The following is an 18,122-nucleotide window of genomic DNA, read 5'->3' as shown; positions in this document are numbered from 1 at the left end:
CGATCGTGTCCCTTTCCTTTGGTAGAGTCCTTAAACCTGAGCAGAAGGCCCCTGCCCTGAGCTCAGGGCTTCAGAGGCCCTGCTCTACCTGCACCCCCTCCCACCGGCTCAAGAGCCCAAAGGCTTCAGAACATGACCATTGAGTTCCCATGTCCCTTCTCGACATGCTCCAAGTCCCTGCAGCCCCACACCTCTCTGCCTCGGTGGCTCTGAACCCCGCCCAGGGCTTGAGTGGCCTTCTTGTGGGCACAGCCCTAAGCTGAGGGTAGCCTGGAGGTGGTCCTTTATGGGGTGCGCTTGCAAGTGCATGCTGGGATGTCGGTACTGCAGTGGGTGAAGACTCGTGCCACATGGGAGGAACCAGATGGGAACAGAATGGGGTATGTGATGAGCCAGAGGCCTCTACTCATGCTGCTGTTTGGGCATGGGGGTCTCAAACTGCCCACAGCTGGAAACCAGTCTTGACTCGCTCACTGGCTTGAGGGATCAGTGAGCCTCCCGCATCACCCCCAGTCCCTGCCGGCCTCACCCCTGCCTTGTCCTTTGAGTCTGTGGAGCCTCACTTTATGTGCCTTCCTCCCACCCTCCTTTCACAAATGACCCGAGACATCAAGGCAGGGACCACAGTCCTTTACTTTGGGTCTGAACAGAATGGGTAACTTGAGGGGCAAATCCTGCAAGAGCCGATCTGGGTGCGCAGGGCACTTGGGGACATCAGTCCATGTTCTGGCTCCATCTGCATCTTCTTCTGTGACCGCTCTGTAATCTCCAGGAAAGGAGCAAGCTGGCAGGGCATGGAGAGCTGACGGAGGTGTGGCTTGGGGGGGGTGATACCCACTAAGATTTCAGGCCCCGCCTCCCCACTTAGGGCGGGTTCATCTGCAAGAATTCCGGCACAAGTGTGACAGCCGTCTACATTTGCCACCTGTGGGTGAAGGAGGAAATGGTTTGGTCATGAATTCAAACACTATTGCTAGCACCTGGGGCCCCTCGGGCCCTGCCTCCCTACAACCAAGAGAATGAGACGCAAACGCTGGGAGAGCCTGGTACAAGGGTCCCCTGGGAGGAGCGCCCACATCCACACAGAGGTGATCGCGGTGACAATCCACACAGTGCCCTCCTCCTGCGTTCAGCAAATGTTTACTGTGTACTGAGTGGGGGCCAAGGACCCCCATGATGCGATGGGTTAGCGATCGGTCTATGGTTCAAACCCTCCAGCTGCTCCCCGGGAAAAAGATGAGGCTGTCTGCTCACACAAAGATTGGTAGTCCCAGAAGCCCGAGAGAGCACTGCTCCTCCATCCTCCAGGGCCGGCCACAGTGAGACAGCACTGACCCGGCAGCGGTGCCAGACACTGACCCAGTAGAGCTGACTGCCACGTCAGGGAGGCCCACGAGGAGAGAACGACTCTGTCTGATATGACCCAGGGAGCCTGGTGGGGTGGTGGGGGACCCTATGGGCTGCCAAGCACAAGGTCAGCAGTTTGAAACCACCAGCTGCCCCTTGAGAGAAAGACGAGGCTGTCTGCTCCAGTTCCAGTCTCAGAACCCCACAAGGGAAGTCTTACCCTGTCTTTGTGGGTCACTATGAGTTGGCAACCACCCGGTGGCTGTGAGCGTGGTTGGGTTTCTTGGCATCTCTAACCCAAACCCAACCCGCTGCCATTGAGTCGATCTTGTCTCCTGTGGAGCTGCTGCCGTGTCACTCACCAGACCTTGCGGTCAGCAGCTGAGCGCTTAACCGCTGCACCAGCAGGCCCCCTAGCTGTGCATGCCCACCCAACCCACTGCCATCAGGTCCAATCGGACTCAGAGCCACCTGTGGAGGGTTCCCGAGGCTGTCAGTCTTTGCAGGAACAAGCCGCCCCATCTTCCTCCAACCATTACACTGTGAGAATCTACACTGCAGATGATGATGAGGCTGGTAAGAGCAATGGAGGAAAAGCAAGCCAGGAAGTGCATGGGCAGGGAGGTCCAGGGGGTGCTGTTGACTTAAAACCCAGGTAGAGCCAGCAGAGGCACGCTGGGGGAATAAGAGGGCTGGCTCACTGAAGAGGTAACACTTGAGCAAAGACTTGAAGGAGAAGGGGCACGCGGGTCGCGGGGATGGGGTGGGGGGGAGAGTCACGTAAACACCTGGACCAAGTAGAAGGACCAGCTAGTGCCAAATCCCTGGGGATCCAGGGAGGATCACAGGACAGCAGGGAAGGCAAGAGGCTGGACCAGGGAGAGTCAGGTGAGGATTGTAGAAGCCAAAGGAGATGTCAGAAAACAGTGCCCGTCCCCTCTGGCTGCCACCTTGCTTGTCGCTCCCTGACCTCCCAGCTCCATCTGCCTATGCTGCTCCCCTGGCCCACACTGCTGCCCTGAGAGCTTCCTCTCAGACACTGCAACCTACCTGGGCCACTCCACCCCCGGGGCTTCTCACCTACTATGTTTCCCCGAAAGTAAGACATCCCCCGAAAATAAGACCCACCCACAGCTTTGCCTCTCGCTGAAATATAAGGCATCCCTCGAGAATAAGACCTCCCCGAACATAGGGCCTCCCCAATAATAAAGCCCCTGAAGCTTCTGTGACTCTGGACCTAAGTGGTGGGCACCACTACACAGCCAGAGCAGACAGGAAGTGCGAGTCAATGTACCACAGATTATGAGGAAATGTACCCTCGATTGTTGTTCATGAAATAATGGTAGTAACAAGAAATTCTTGATACTCTTTGATTCAGTTTGTCTGGTTATGCTGGTCTGTGATGACAACTACTACCAGTACCGTATACAGGTAATAACTTTCCTTTTTTGGTTGTTCAACAATAAATGTGTACCGTATTCTTCATGGAAAAATAAGACATCCCCTGAAAATAAGACCTAGTGTGTCTTTGGGAGCAAAAATTAATATAAGACACTGTCTTATTTTCGGGAAAACAGGGTAGTTTTTCAATCACAGTCAGCAGCAGCGGAGTCCACTCTGATGTCAGAGAAAGCCTTTCTCTTACCCACCCACCCCCACCGCTGTCCATCTCCTCACTTTTCTTTGCCTTCTGACAAATATCTTTCTCGAATGGCCCTACCCGTTACTATGCTTCACTGTTGCCTGTCAGCATCCCCACCTGATCTGACTTCCGTGAAGGCAGAGACAGGGCTGTTTGTCATGGCTGTGACCCTCCCGTCGCCCACTACCCGGTTGGTGTAGGCCCGGCACAGAGTGTGACCCACAGGTCTCTTCTTGTTGGAATAAGGGGCGGCCTGAGGGCTCAGCTTTCACCAGCCCGGGGCCTGGCCCTCCTCTGATTACTGCGTGCCGAGTCCCAGGCCCCATCCTCCCCCCAGCCCCGTGCTCACTGGTGAGGATGATGATGCCCGTGATGAACAGCACAGCTGCAACCAACAGCCCCCGCTTCCGGAGGGTGGCCTCGTCTGCAGTGAGAAAGATGGAGGTCAGAGGGGCCCCCACCCGCGCTCCTCCCCAGCCCCCAGTGCAGTGTCTCACCATAGAAGAAGGCGTCATCCGTGGCCTTCCCCGACCCTGCAGGGGACACACAGGGATTACGTCAAACTTCAGCAGAGACTTGTGGGGTGAGCAGATTAATAGCAGGATCAGGAAGCGGGGACGCCTAGGTGACAGACTGGCAGCCTTACAACCAGACCTCCCTGCAGGGCACCTGCTGGCTCCTGCCCCCTCGAGTCTCATGTCCACTGCTCTGCCCATCAGTCACTGCGTTCCAGCCCCACTGGCATTCCTGCTGCTCAGGGCTCGCAAGGGCACCTCTTCCTTCAGGGTCTTCTCCCTGCCCTTGCCGGCACTCCCCAGACACCCCAGCGCTCCCCCGCCCCCTGCCCGCTGCTCACTGACTTTCTGGGGCCTTGGCTATAAAAGGCCCCACCATTATATCACACGACTTCACTCATGTTAACAGGATGTATGTGATGGTCACGACGGTCCATTTCAGAACAATATCTTCTTGTTCGTGTTGTTGTTAGCATTTCCCATCCTCCGTCCTCCCCTGCCAGGCCCCTCTCCAGTTACAGTCTCCAAAGCGCTACCTATCCGGGATTTCCTATGCAGAAAACCATACCAGACACAAACACCAACAAACAAAAGACAGCAGTGACTAGACAGAACAGAAAAGCCTCAGTCGAAATGAAAGCAATTCATGTTCAAAGGTGAAATAACTTTAAAACGGGTATGAAGGGAGAGCAAATTTTTGTTCAAGCGAACATTTTAACTAGCCATGTCTGCACGAACGACTTTCCACGCTGTCTGTCTGACGCATCCCTGGACCGTGGTCAGAGGGGGTTCATGGGCGAGTCAGTCCAGGTGGGGCCACTGCAAGTGGGTTTCGGCTTCCACTGTCAGTCAGAGCCTGCTGCAAAGTGGGCGGTCACAACTTAAGCTCTGATATTATCCCTCCTTTGAATTTCTTGATCACAACTTAAAATCATCTAATGCATAAGTCATTTCACATAAGTAACTCATTAGGTGTAATTCCTTGTATTATGTGTAAATCATTGTGTTATGTGTAATTCATCATGTGTGTTATATGTAATTCATGAGGTGTGTTGTGTGTAATTCACTACAAGTGTGTGTAAATCACTGTGTGTTACATGTAACTTGTGATGTGTGTTACGTGTAACTCATGATGTGTGTTGCGTGTAACTCATGGTGTGCATTGTGTGTAATTCGTGATGTGCGTTGCGTGTAACTCGTGATGTGCGTTGCGTGTAACTCATGATGTGCGTTGCGTGTAACTCATGATGTGCGTTGCGTGTAACTCGTGATGTGTGTTGTGTGTAACTCGTGATGTGCGTTGCGTGTAACTCATGATGTGTGTTTCATGTAACTTGTGATGTGTTACATGTAACTCGTGATGTGCGTTGCATGTAACTCGTGATGTGCGTTGCGTGTAACTCGTGAGGGGTGCTCTGTGTAACGCGCTCACTCGTCTGTCTCCTCACTAGAGTGCCAGCTCCACAGGGCAGAGACTGTTTTAAGTAGTTTGATTGGCATGTACTTCATAGATCACACAGTTCAATCACATCAAGAACATCTGTGCAGCCATCACCACAGTCAATCTCAGAACATTTTCTTCTCATACTCCTTGTTGCTTGCTCCCCATTTCCCCTCAGCCCCCCCCCCCCGCCATGCCCCTAGGCAGTTGTCAGTCCAGTTACGGTCTCTATCCAGCTACCTATCCTGGATGTCATGCACAGGAAACCATACAACACACAAACAGGAAGCCAGCAAACCAACAACACAGCAGCCGTAACCAGACAAAGCCTAGGACACCTCAATCAAAAAGGAAGCAGAGCTATTTGAAAAGTGAAGCAACTTTAAGATGGGGCCAAGGGAGAGTTCGTGATCAAGGGCTGCGTTCACCTAACTCCACGGAGGACAAAGACTTGTGTAGCGATGTGTGTCCGTCTGGGAACTTTAGAGAAACAAATCCACAGAAACTCATGTGTAAGAGAGAGTTTGATATAAAGGGTAAGTGCACATCTAGAAAACATCCCAACCCAGGGCTGCCCAAGCCCACAAGTCCAACATTAACGCATATGTCCAACACCAATCCACAAAGTCCTCCTCCATCTCACAAGACAGACACTATGATGCCAACTGCAGGAGGAAAGCTGAGTCAGTGAGTGTGTAAGCATCTCAGCGCTGGCAGGGGTCTCCACACGGCTGCTCCAGCACCCAGGGCTGCATCGGGGTAGGTCCATGCGGCTTCTCATTAGGGATGTCTTGCAGGAAGTGAGCCTTGCCAGCTGACGCAGGGAACTGGCTAAGGCAGCTGTACCCTGGTCCGACCATCACAAAGCAAGAGAGTCGAGAACTCGAAAGGTGAGGCTCACCGAGCCAATTATCCCTCTGCCCCTTAATTAGCCCCACATGTGTTTATCGACCAGGTTGGCACAATAACTCACTACCTCAAGTTCTCTCCAGGACTTAGGAAAGTGCCTGGCACACAGACGGTGATCCATGAGCCCCCGTTGAATAAATGGATAGACATTTTTTGTGACTCTGGTCACTGAGGAGTGGGGGTGACCAGTCATGGGGTAGAGGATCAAACCATGAGGGATAAGTCAAGGTGTCCCTAGAAACAGCTCCTGAAGAGCCTGCAACTCCCCTCAGATTCAGGAGCAGGTACAGCTGCGACCAGCAGAACCACCCTGCTGAGCCCAGTCTAAATTTCTAAACTATGGAATCAAGCACGAAATAAATCAAGCAGAGCTACCGTTCCGGGACGTTCTGTACGTGGGATTTATGTACATGGGAACCCTGGTGGTTCAGTGGTTAGAGCCCACAGCTGCTCGCCAATGAGACAGCAGTTGGAAACCAGCCAACGCTCAAAAGGAGAAAGGCGTGGCAGTCGGTCTCTGTAAAGATGGCAGCCTTACGACCCCAGGAGGGAAGTGAGGCGCTGGTGGAGGTGTCTGACTGACTGGTTGGCGATCAAACTCCATCTGTGGGAGAAAGATGAGCTTGTCTGCTTTCCATAAAGACTTGTGGTCTCAGAAACCCGCTGGGGCAGTTCCACGCTGTCCCATGGGGTCACAAACACTTAGATTCGATGCCCTTGGGTCTGTTCCAACTCACATGAACCCTGTGGGACAGGGTAGAACTGCCCCTGTGGGTTTCTGAGACTGTAACTCTTTATGGGAGTAGACAGCCTCATCTTTCTCCCAAGGGGTGGCTGGTGGGCTGAAACTGCTGACCTGGTGGCTCGCAGCCAAGTGTGCAACCACTAAGCCACCGGGGCTCACAGAAACACGCAGCAGTGGAAAACAGCCTCTTTCTAGTCTGAGAAGGTAGGCATGGACCAGCTGACCTGGGAGCAGGGCCGGCTTTCCTGCCGACTTTGCCTGGGGATCGTCTCTCAGCGAGCATGCGGCCTCGCTGGGACCAGCTGAGTGGCCAGAGGATGGCTCAGGGCAGGAGTGAGGCATGAAGGCAGTGGAGAAGGGCTTCACTGAGAGTCTTGTGTGTGAGGGAAGTCCCCTCCGCACCCATGCAGCAGGTGTGCAAGGCACCTCACTCCTCCTCAACTAAGCCTGCCCCTACGGGTTAAGCCAGGCTTCACCTGAGGATGCCCAGGCCCCGCCCCCAGGACCTTCTCCACTGCTGTATAATCTACTAACTAAAGGGCAGTACTGGGCATAACCAAGAAAAGGGAGCCTTCGGAACCTTCAGACCCAGATACGCAATTCTGAAGATGAGAACAAAGAACCACTGCCGTCGGTCCAGTCCGACTCGTAGCACCCCTACAGCTGAGGGCAGAACGGCCCCTCTGGGTTTCTGAGACCACCAGTCTCGATCTTCCTCCCTCAGAGCAGCTGGTGAGCTGGAACTGCTGACCTTGTGGTGAGTGGCCCAGTGCATAACCACACACAATCCAGAGGTTCCCCCGGCCCCAACTCCAGAGAGGTCCTCTCTTTTAAACAATAGTTTTAAAACGTCAAAGCCCATAAAAAGGCCTGCCCCCCGGCGCTGAGAAGAGTCGCTAAGCCGAGCAGTTGCCCCTGCCTGGCACGCTGGGTGAAAGCAGTGCATGCTGAAGCTCCCCTGGCCCTTGTCACGCCCCCCCCCACCCGGGAAACACGCCTTTGGCGACCAGAGATCATGGGATGTTCAGAGGAAGCCGTGCCATTAGGAAGGGATAAGCAAGATCAACCGCAGGGACCAAGATGCCACCATCACGGAGGATGACGAGGACAACACGGGGGAGAGAATGGAGCTAGAGAGCCAGGGCTCACATTCCTGGTGCTGCCGTAGTTAGCTGTGTGGCTTAAGGCCAGCTCGGTCACTTCTCCGGGCCTCAGTTCCATCCCCTATAAATGAGCGGTTCTGAACGACAGGAGATCACAGGTGAACAGTCCCTGCTGTTGAGCCCCCCTACAGACACCAGTCCTTGCTGTGACTGCCTGCTTGGCAAGCTCCCTTCCTCGGAGAGCAGCTCCCCGTTCCTTTGGGAGAATACTCCCTCTTCACCCCACCATGTGGCTCCACGGGCTGTCAGATGTAACCCAGGCCACAAGGGGAACGTGAAACAGCGGGCCGGCCAATCTGAGCCCTCCCCTGAGACCTTTCAATTCCCGAGTGGGGATTTAGAATGACGAAGTCACGTGGCTCTGAGCTGGGAAGTGACAAGTCATTTCCCCACCATGCTGAAATGGGGCCACACATGGAGCAGCAAAGAAGGCTGTGCTGAGCCTCAGGGGGTCTTTAATGCTCAGGATCTGGGAGACCTGGAGAGGAGGTGGTGCCTTCTGCTGCTCAGTTCTGTGTCCCTCGCTGACCCGGGAGAGACCCAGGTCTAGTTCGATCATGTGTCGCCAGACCTGTGGACCAAGACCCAGAGGCGCTCAAGGATTCAAAGAGACATGAATTCAGGAGCGTGAGTTCTCATCTGCTGGGAAGTCTGACCCTGCCATGCCCTGCACCTCACCCACACCTGGTTGGGGCCTCCTGATGGAAAATTTTAAAAGGCACCCTTCCCCCAACCAAGACGTTTTCATTTCTATCTGTTGGAATATAGTGCGGCAAGACAGACACGCTATGAAGGAGGGGGCTACTGCAGTGACTGGCAAATTAGAACTCTTCATAGGCACCTCCAAGAGGGATGGATGCCGCCTCCTTGGGTGGTACCCTCCTCCACAATGCCCAGCCAGCCTAGCCTGAAGGGGGGGTGGGCGCAAGGGACGCTCCTTCCCCCTGGGGCTTGTCTCCTGGTGCGGACTGCACCCAGATATCACGGGCCACCTGCTGCCTTCAGACCAGACCCCATTCCCATCCTCCTGGTAATATCCACTCACTTCTTAAGGCTCCCAAAGGAGCCTCTTCCCCAACTCCTGGTCCAAGTGGCTCAGGGGGAGATGATCCCCTCTTCCTCACCAAGGCAGGGCAGGAGACCTGGGGCTGGCCATTTCCTAGGTTCCCACTGGGTCAGACTCAGCATGGGCCCACCACTGGGAAAATATGAGTTGATCCTAAGCTTTGGGCCCAACCCCTCCCCAAAAGAAAAAAATCAAAAAACACTCACTGCCATCACGGACAGAGCAGAACTGGCCCTGTGGGGTTTCTGAGCCTGTGAATCTTTACGGGAGTAGAAAGCCTCATCTCTCTCCTACGGAGTGGCTGGTGGTTTGGAACTGATGATCATATGGTTGGCAGCCCAGTGAGCATCCCACTATGCCACCAAAGCTCCTCTTAAGTTTAGAGATGCTGATAAAAAAGAGATTCTCTAGCTGCGGGATCTATGACTATTTTTTATCAAGAGGGGGACAGCTGTCTGAGAACAAAGGTAACAGAACGAAGGCAGTCATTATGACGTGCTTTGAGCCCCTGGACCTCTCTATGCCTGAACCCGGACTTGTCAGAACTTATGCAGCAATAGATGCATTTCCCTGTCATTTGCAGCTTGTAATAGGTAGATTTATTGTGCCAACCAGGCCAACAGGAACATGTGGGATTAATCAGGTCGCAGTTTAAGTGGAGGGCACAGAGATAAAAGGCTCGGCAAGGCCCACCCCTCATTCTTGCTCTCTGATGATCGGACCAGCATGCGGCTGCCTTAGGTAGCTTTCTGCCTCAGCTTGTGAGCTACACTACCTGTGGGACAGCCAACCCATAGATCGTGATGCTAGAGCGTGAGGTTCCTTCGGGACCTGCTTCTCCACGCTGTTGGTATGCGCATCGCTTGAGCTTGAGGCTGGTGGATCCTGTCACCTTGCATTGCTTGCATGTGATATCCCATCTAGGCCTGCTTCGCTAAGCTCCTAGCTGCTGACTGTTGGAGACAGCCCCCCAACACTCCCTCCCCGCTGTTTGCTGCCTGTGGGCGGACTCTGCCTGTATTGCTTGAGGGAAGACTCAGCTGTCTGCTTCCTTGACCTTGAAACAGGCAGCCCTTCTGAGTTGAAGGACTTCCAGCATATTGACTGTTCCGCAGAGATGAGTTGAACTCAGCCCTCTGTACTGCTGTGTGGACTAATAGCTCCTTCATGCCCTCTAAATCTATCCAGCTATATGTCTTCCTAAGTGTCTTGTTTCTCTAGAGAGCCCTGCCTAACGCACAGCTGAACAACATCATTGAGAGGATATACACGCAGGAAACCCCGTAGTCACAAACTCAGAACCAGCCCACAGGAAAAGACCCACACAGAAGTGCGTTTCCTCCAGAGTCGACGATGACAAAATTCAAACATGACAGAGGGAAGGATATCAGAACCTAAATTGTGAACCCCCAGTTTGTAGAAGGCTATGGAAGACAGTGGGAGCCCAAAACTGATCTGCAGATTCTATCCAATCAGATTAAGCCGCTGGCAGATCCCCTCTGGCCACGGACGGGCAAGGGTCTCGAACAGTTTTACTGTCAGAAAGAGATCATTATAATCGTGATTACATGGGATCATCTGCAATACTTGGTCAACTGACCTCCTTCTTGACCCAACGGAAATTGTTCTAAGAGCAAGTATTTCTTGCTTGGTCCACGACAAAAATCTCTTCCCTGGGCCTTTTAAATACTGATGGTGGTCTTTGCTTTCTTACATTTACTTGTATTTTTATATTATTATTATTTTGCCCTGACCACATGATTTTGTTTGGTTGGTTTCCCAGCTTGTGAAGCCCAGAAGGAGTAGGTACATAGAGATGATAACCGAGGCAAGGGTTTATGGGGGAAGTAGGGGTGGGGGGTGGAGACAGAGAGGGTGAGGGTTGGGGAACCAACAATGAATGCGGGAGGGAGGAGGGAGCACTGGAACCAGTGATGACACAACTCATTTAAAAAACATTTTAACCATGAAAAGATAAATGTTCTAAAATTGACTGGAGTAATGATTGTTCAATTCTTCTGGATAGAATTGAACTATTGAATTGTATATGCAAATTATGTGCCAATAAAACTGTAAAAAATAAAAACAGAAGCGTGTTCCCAACACCATCAAATCTGAGGAGGGCTACACACCGGATGACCCCCTCCTGGGAATGCTCACTACAAATGGGCTTCTTAGAGACTGTGGATTCCCATCATAAAGACATGTGTTGGACTTGAGCTCCGAGTTTCCCAAATCAATACCTTTGACCACCGACCAATCTCTCTCTGTGGTTTTAAAATCTATTCACACTTCCCAAAATGGTGGGTATTTGGGGAAAGCCAACCGAGATAAAGAACAAAACAAACATTTCATGTGGGATGCTGAGCGCCGCTTGGTACCTTTCTTGTCTCTCATGGGCATCTTTGCACCTGCGGTCAGAAGATCATCCATCTTCTTTGGTCGCTGGGTCTGAGCCTGGGTCCGAGCCTGGGTCTGGAACTGGGTCTGGGTCCTGGCCTGGGTCTGCATCTGGGCCTGTGTCTGGGCCTGCGTCTGGGCCTGCGTCTGGGTCCGTGTTGTTTCTACTCAGATCCGGAGAACAAGCCAGGGAGGATGAGGAATGAGTGAATGGACAAACACAGCTCCAGAGGACAGCAAGGGGCCATCTTCCTTCTATCCATTGACCAAAAAATCAAATAAGTTGATCTAGTCAGTGTTGCTCTGGGTCAGGAGTCGGGGCTAGGGGGAGGGAGGGCAAAGCTGCTTCCTGTGGCAGGAAAATTGAGACCCAACCAAGAGGAACAGATGAGGGAGGGTAACTACACTCACTGTGGCATATGGGCCCCCTCCATCGGGAACTCCCTGCAGCAGTGTAAGGAACAAGGAGGGCCCCTGGTGCAGGAATATGGGAAGAGCTTCTAGGGGTGTTGAGTGAGCTATAAACCCCAAGCTAGTGACAGAGCAGGGATCATAAGCTGTCCTTAAAAACCCAATCAACTCACTGCCATCACATCAAGGCCAACTCATGGTGACCCTACAGGACAGGGCAGAACTGAGGCTGTAACTCTTCACGGGAGCGGAGAGCCTCATCTTTCTCCCACCAAGTGGCAGGTGGTTTCCAACTGCTGACCTTGCGGTTAGCAGCCCAAGGTCTAACCACTACACCACCAGAGCTCCTGTGCTGTCCTCAAGCTCCAGGGGGAAAAAACCCCAAACACCCCACTCCGTGGTATATTTTCTCCATTGGTGATGTAGCAGTTACAGGTCGGGCAGTTCAAAACCACCAGCTGCTCCATGGAGGAAAATCTGGGCTTCCTACTCCGGTAAACAGTTACAGTCTCGGCTACCCCGAAGGGGTTGCTATGAGTCAGCAAGGACTCGCTGTGACCCAGTGGGACCCTGACTTCCATTGGGACCATTCCACCATGCATCGTTCTGCCGTGAGTCACATTCCACCTTCCCGGTTTCTCTCTCTAGTTTTCCGCTTCTGATCGGGATCTGCGTAAACCCCGTCCATCAGTCTTTGTCTGTGAGGGTTGGGACCATTACCTATCTGAAGACGATAGCATCAGCAAGTTGTGCACTGTAACCTTGCACGTAGTACACGTAACTGGAGATAAGATGTAAGGGAGAAAGACAAACAAACTGCTTTGGAGGCAGTTCTTCGTAAAACTCAAAGACGGTCATGAGTGGTGGGCCCCACACAGGTGGGTCAAAAAGTCTTGCTGCAGCATCATAGGTACCCTCGTTAAACCCCACTATCAAAAGGTGAAGTTAAGATCTCTCGGCATCTCTCCCACTTGGGCCTATTCCGTTCTGGAGGCTGTGGCGCCATCTCTGGGACCCTCACCCCTACAGAGGCCTGGGCTCTTGGATTGACAGCAAGGCGCAGGGCAGTTTGGCCTTCCTCCGGTGCTAAAGCCATCAACTTTCTCGATGTTCTTTGGGGCTCGGGGAACCAAAAGAAATCTGAAGGGACAAGACCAGGGCCATGGGGTTTCTCAATGCAGTCCTCTTTGTTACCCTTGAAGAATGAGCGGGTGCCTCGTGATGAAGGGAAAATATTCCCGGGGGCGACTTTCCTGGCCTTTCCCCCCAACAGCATTTCCATTTGGTTAACACGTTTCCTAAGGAACCCCCTATGCCTGTCCTGTGTTCTTTGAAGAAGAAACAAACTCTCCCTCCAAAAGCAGGTGCCCGCATCTTCTGCACGGGCCTCTCTTTCTGGACTTTAGCTGGCCCAGGTGAGTCCGTGGGAGGGCAGTGTTTTGACTGGCCCTTTTGTGGTGAAGGCTCCTTAATGAGTGGCGTGCTGAGAAGATTTGCCTGCAGCCACCCACTCCCTGTACAGAGACGCCGTTAAACACGCTCCGTTTGGGATAAACTCATGCACGTACGAACTGGGATTCTTGCGGCAATATTTTTTTAACTTACACTTATATATGTGTGCGTGTTTGTGAGGATCCATATCTTCTTGTGATACATTATTGGGAAATATCCCTCGATAGTAGTGGGGGAGCCCCCTCAGAGAACAGAGATGGAGGTGCCTTCCCTATGACCTTGTGGCACAGGGGGCTGTCAACGGCAAGGTCATCAGTTCCAGACCACCAGCTGCTCCTCAGGAGACAGGTGAAGCCTTTTGCTCCCCTAAACATGGCCAGCCTCAGAAATACACTGAAGTCCCTCCACTCGGAGGCCGAGTGTCCCACCTGCCGTACGGCCACGTCACTCCGCATTCATTCTACGAGCATAGGGATCCTGTGATCATCTTCGGAGAAAAAAATCTGCCAAAATTGTTTGGAAAAGGAAGGAACAAATGGGGGTGGAACATGAAGGAGTTCCTAGGGCTAAGTTCTACCCTGACCCTTGACCCTTGAACCAGGAGGGTTCCATTTTGAGTCATCGATGTGGCACTTATGTACTTGTACTTTTTGCGTGCCGACAATTTCACAAGAATCTGTTTTTCTCTTAAAAACTTCAAGGAGGTCAGGATCCGGAGACAGAAGAGAGAAATGGGCAGTCAAGGCCTCTGAGCGCCCTGGGACTCACCTCCCATTCCCCCAGCCCCGCCCCTACTCACCCCTGGCCTTTTGAGTGGAGGCCTGAGAAACAGACTGCAGATCCGGGTGGCCAGTACCTGTAGTTCAGAGGCAGGAGTCGGGGGCAGGGGGGGAACAAAGAGGAGAGAGAGAGACGTGGTGAGGTGGCTCGAGGACATGGGCTCGGGAGATCTCATAGCTACTCAATTCAAGTGATGGGAAGGATGTAATCTAGATGTGTGCTAACTGCCCACATTTAGCGTCTGTACCCTAACCCCCAGATGCCAGCTCCCCCTACTCGGCACCCATCTGCCTCTGGTAAGAGCCTCGCCCCACCCCCCACAATCTCCTCTTGAGAGCCATCCTTCCCAGACTGTGTCCACTTCCTTCAGAGGGGTTGGTACTAGCATGTTTAGAAGCTGAGCCTAAGCCAATCAGAGAGCTTTCTGAGCCTGTGGCCACAGTGATTGGCTCAGGGTGGGTATATGGCCTGGATCTGGCCAATGACACTCAATTCTGGGATAATTGTGGAAATGGTGACAAAATAATCCTCTTTCCTCTGGACTCTTAATAAGTGAGATGGAAGTCCTGAATGCCTACAGCCATGTCTGGGGAAATCTGCCGGAGTATGAAGCCAATACAGAGAAAACAGAGCGCAGGGATGGAGCCAGGTTCCTGATCCTATCCTCCGAGCACCTAGATCCAGCCGTGCCTGAAAGTCTACCATTGAACGTTTCTGGACTTTGCCTAACTCTAGAACTTCTCGTTTTGGCCGAGTCAATTTGAGAGGACTTGCCGTGAAGGGGTCTGTCCTATCACAGTCTTGACAGACCTTTCCCCGTTTCTCACCTGGGCCTTGAGTCAGGACATGACTCTCTGTTGTGCTTGGTTCAGTTGGAGGGAAGGATGTGGTCTCCTTCGCTATCTGTCCTGCTGGAATCAAGGATGAAAAGTCAGTGGGGAGGAGGGGCCGTGGTCTCCCTTCCCTCACCGACCATCGCCCCCCTTCTGAGTCCTTCGAGCTAACTCAGGGGGTCCTATCTGATGGAAGAACCCCTCGGCTGTGGCCAGGTCAACCCTATCCGCTGTCTTCGTCTGAAACCTGTTGGGAACCATAGAAACACACAAGTGGTGCTGGGGCTGGAGGTGCATGCATCAGGAATCTAACCTGCATCTCCCACGTGGGGGCAAAAAGCCTCCCCACCTGACACAGGTGAGTGAGGTGGGAGAGGGAAAGGGGCCCCTTTGTTCAGCATGTAGTCAGAGCAGGATACAAGTACTATGTCCATCCTGCTCCAGCCTCCAGTCTCCCCCTTGGAACATCGCAGGAGCCTCTCACCTGCTCGCCTTGCTCCTGTGCCTGCCCCTCACAGTCTGGTCCCCACACATAGCTAAAGGCACCCTGTGGATGCTTGAGTTATATCAGGACCTCTTCAAGGAGTCTTTAGTCTCCATCACATCCTATAAGTTGTCCCTCTCCCTGCTCCCCAATCACCTTCCCCACTCCTTCCCTTGTTCCCCACTCCTTCCCTGCTGGTCCTCGCACTCACCACCCAGAATGTCAGCGCAGGCACCCACCCATCTCTTGCTATTGTTTGCCTATCATCCCCTCCACGCAGCCTTCTCTGACCACCGGGTTAAAAATTCCACACTGCCTTCTCCATAGATGTAGCACTTTCTAGGAGTGGTGAAGGATTAGACTTCCAACTGTAACGTCCCAAACCACCAGGGACTCTGAGAGAGAAAGATGAGACTCTGTAGAGAGTGACCGTCTCAGAAACCCCGGGGGACAGGTTCACCCTGTCCTATGGGGTCACGAGGAGTTGGCATCACCTCGATGGCAGAGTGCATAGTGTGAAACCTAAAAAACAAAACAAACCCCAAATTCACTACCATCGATCCAATGCCAACTCATAGTAGCCTTAGACAGAACTGCCCCTGTGGGTTCTGGGAGTAGAAAGCCTCTCTCTCTCTCTCTCTCTCTCTCTCTCTCTCTCTCTCTCTCTCTCTCTCTCTCTCTTTCTCTCTCTCTTTCTCTCTCTCTCTCTCTTCCTCGGAGGGGCCAGTAATTTCAAACTGGCTCCCTAACATGTAGTTCCTATGCCGCCAGGCCATCCAACCCCACTCAGATCAAACCCACTACATGGAATCGGTTCTGACCCATAGTGGCCCTGTACGAGTTCCTGAGGCTTTCTAAATCCGGCCCCTGTGTTTCTCCCACCAGCTGGCTGGCGGGTTTGAAGGGGCAGGACAGTACTAGGTGCTCAACAAAACTAGGTTTTGTTGAATGACCGACCGGGGGCGGGGGCGGAAATCCATGACATTCAATGAGAAATGACATCCATCGTGTGGATTCGATCGTGGCGACCCTAGAGGACAGCTGCCCAGTGTCTCTTTGCAGGGGCAGTCTCCTCCTCCTCCCTCGACACCTGCTGGGTTTGAACTGCCGACCCTGAGATGAACTGCCCACTTTATGACCCACGGTAGCACGGGGCTCCGAAGCAGTGCCAGCTTGCCCTCAGGATGCCTGGCCTGGGGATCTGAGAAGCTAGGAAAACGGACACCCATCTTCCCTCCAAAGCAAACTCAGCAAGTTATCTTGGAGGGGAAGTGGGGGGGTTGCTCAGCGGGATGCAGTCTGGCCAGACTCCTTGGAAGCAGCCACCCCAGGCCTGAGGTGTTTAAGGAGGGTGGGACTCAGGCCAGTTCAGCAGGAGGTGGATGAGCCAAGAGGGCAGAGAGATCCCCTCACTCAGCGGGGTGGGTCAGGGGGCTCTGGATGCAGGATGGAGAGGAGGGCGGGGCTTACCTCTGGTGGGCAGAACCAGGCCAATGAGGCTGAGGAGGCACAGACGACCTGAAGGCGACATCTGAGGATTGAGTCAGAGCTCTGGTCAGCCACGATGCCACTATCCCCAGTGAGGGGAGAGGGGGCTTCAAGGATGGCCTGCCAGTCCCAACAGCCAGCTGCGGGGGCAGGCTCGAGAGTACAGCACCCTGGTTTACCAGCCTTCCCTTCAACCCGCAAGTGTCTAGAGAAAAGCGACCCCAGAGACTGCCCAGGCACCTCAGAGCCGAAGATGCCCCTCCCAGTGCCCAGGTCCAGGCCCCACCTTCACCCGCTTGACCAAGAGCGCGCGCACGGAGAGGGGTCTGGCGCGGGAAGCGATGCACCCTGGACCACGTCCCCTACCTCGGGGCCTGTCCCTGGACTGGGGACTGGTGGGGAAGAGGAAGTGTGAGTACTTCACGCCTGAACGCAAAGGAAAACGTGTGTTGGTGGCCGCGACTGCTGGGCAGGGGGACAGGATAGATTTGGGAAGGACGGGGCCCCGAGAGGTGGAGGAGAGATGGGGAGCCCGAGGCACGGACGGCAAAAAGCGGGGAGCGGGTTGCCCAAGGTGGGCGAAGGAGGAGTCGACCGCGGAAAAGGAGCCAACCCCGGGGGTGGCGAGGCTCCCAGAAGTTCAGCCTTCTTCCCGGGCAGCGGGGCAGCGGGCGGAGGTGGACGGCGGGAGGGACTTACGACCGAGCCGGGGGTCGGGAGCCGCGGGCAGCGTGGTGGGCAGAGGACCGCCGCGGTGCAGCGTCCCGGCGGAGGGTGGGGCCAGGGGCGGGCGGGCGGGGAGCCAGCCGGGCGCAGTCATTTCCTCTTGGGTTTCCTGGTTGCGGAGCCCGGGGTGGGGACCGGAGGGGGGACGTTGGAGGCGATGCCGGCGGGGGTGCGAGGGGGGGCAGTGACCTTCACCCACCAGGCCTGGGGATGTGGGGAGGGGGCCACCGGCTCCGAGTGGGTGGGCTCCCTCTGTAGAGGTTAGGAGGGGAGGAGGAGGGGGACCGGTCTGGGGTCACTGGACGAAGGGAAGGGGCATCTCTGCGGAAAGGGAGGCGGAGCCTCGGGACTTGGGGGCGGGTGGTGGGGGGAAGGAGGGGCCGCCCAGGTCCAGTCCATTCACCCCTCCCACCCCCCCGCCCCCACCCAGCCCAACCGCCCATCGCGTCGTTAGGCCCCACAGAGGAGAGCGCAAAGCCAGACCGCGGGGACACCAAACGCACGTTTATTAAGCTCAAGACAGAGACGTCGAGGGCGCAGGGCGACGAACCCTCGAGCCGGAGACGCGGAGGTGATGCGAGGCGGGACTCGGGGGACTCAGGGACTCCGGGGAGCTGTGAGTGGGCTCCCGGATCCCCAGAGCAGGAGGCCGGGGTCCCGGCGCCTGGGGTGCAGACAGGCTCTTTGGGGGGTCCTCCTCTCCAAGGCCTGGGGAAGGGC

General features: G+C 54.3%; 1 protein-coding gene across 3 annotated transcripts; it reads right to left on the bottom strand.

The window, feature by feature from the left end:
• Window positions 1–614: 614 nt before the first annotated feature.
• On the bottom strand, window positions 615–17,712 carry FXYD5 (FXYD domain containing ion transport regulator 5). Of its 3 annotated transcripts, none has more exons than XM_075537042.1 (9): window positions 17,376–17,704; window positions 16,963–17,102; window positions 16,659–16,719; window positions 14,699–14,782; window positions 13,891–13,947; window positions 11,210–11,392; window positions 3,487–3,522; window positions 3,339–3,413; window positions 615–925 (listed from the first exon to the last, which is right to left on the bottom strand). In XM_075537042.1, the coding sequence occupies exons 1-9, from the start codon at window positions 17,494–17,496 to the stop codon at window positions 876–878; spliced, it is 807 nt and encodes a 268-aa protein (XP_075393157.1). In that variant the 5' UTR covers window positions 17,497–17,704; the 3' UTR covers window positions 615–875. The 3 variants fall into 3 exon arrangements, with proteins under 3 accessions (XP_075393157.1, XP_075393158.1, XP_075393159.1); XM_075537043.1 differs by having other exon boundaries at window positions 14,699–14,779; XM_075537044.1 differs by lacking the exons at window positions 3,339–3,413; window positions 3,487–3,522 and having other exon boundaries at window positions 17,376–17,712.
• Between the last annotated feature and the right edge of the window lie 410 nt (window positions 17,713–18,122).

Source organism: Tenrec ecaudatus, chromosome 18 (assembly GCF_050624435.1).
Source record: "Tenrec ecaudatus isolate mTenEca1 chromosome 18, mTenEca1.hap1, whole genome shotgun sequence".
Lineage (NCBI taxonomy): Eukaryota > Metazoa > Chordata > Mammalia > Afrosoricida > Tenrecidae > Tenrec > Tenrec ecaudatus.
The sequence above is the reverse complement of the archived record's forward strand: the minus strand, read 5'-3'. Positions and strand labels throughout refer to the sequence as shown.

Excerpts from the sequence above, each read along its gene's own strand:
- FXYD5 (XM_075537042.1), bottom strand. The coding sequence starts at position 17,496 with ATGACTGCGCCCGGCTGGCTCCCCGCCCGCCCGCCCCTGGCCCCACCC. Across the intron at positions 13,948-14,698 it reads TGTCCTGACTCAAGGCCCAG|GTACTGGCCACCCGGATCTG; the intron begins GTGAGAAACGGG and ends TCTGAACTACAG. Across the intron at positions 11,393-13,890 it reads CTCCACTCAAAAGGCCAGGG|AAACAACACGGACCCAGACG; the intron begins GTGAGTAGGGGC and ends GGATCTGAGTAG.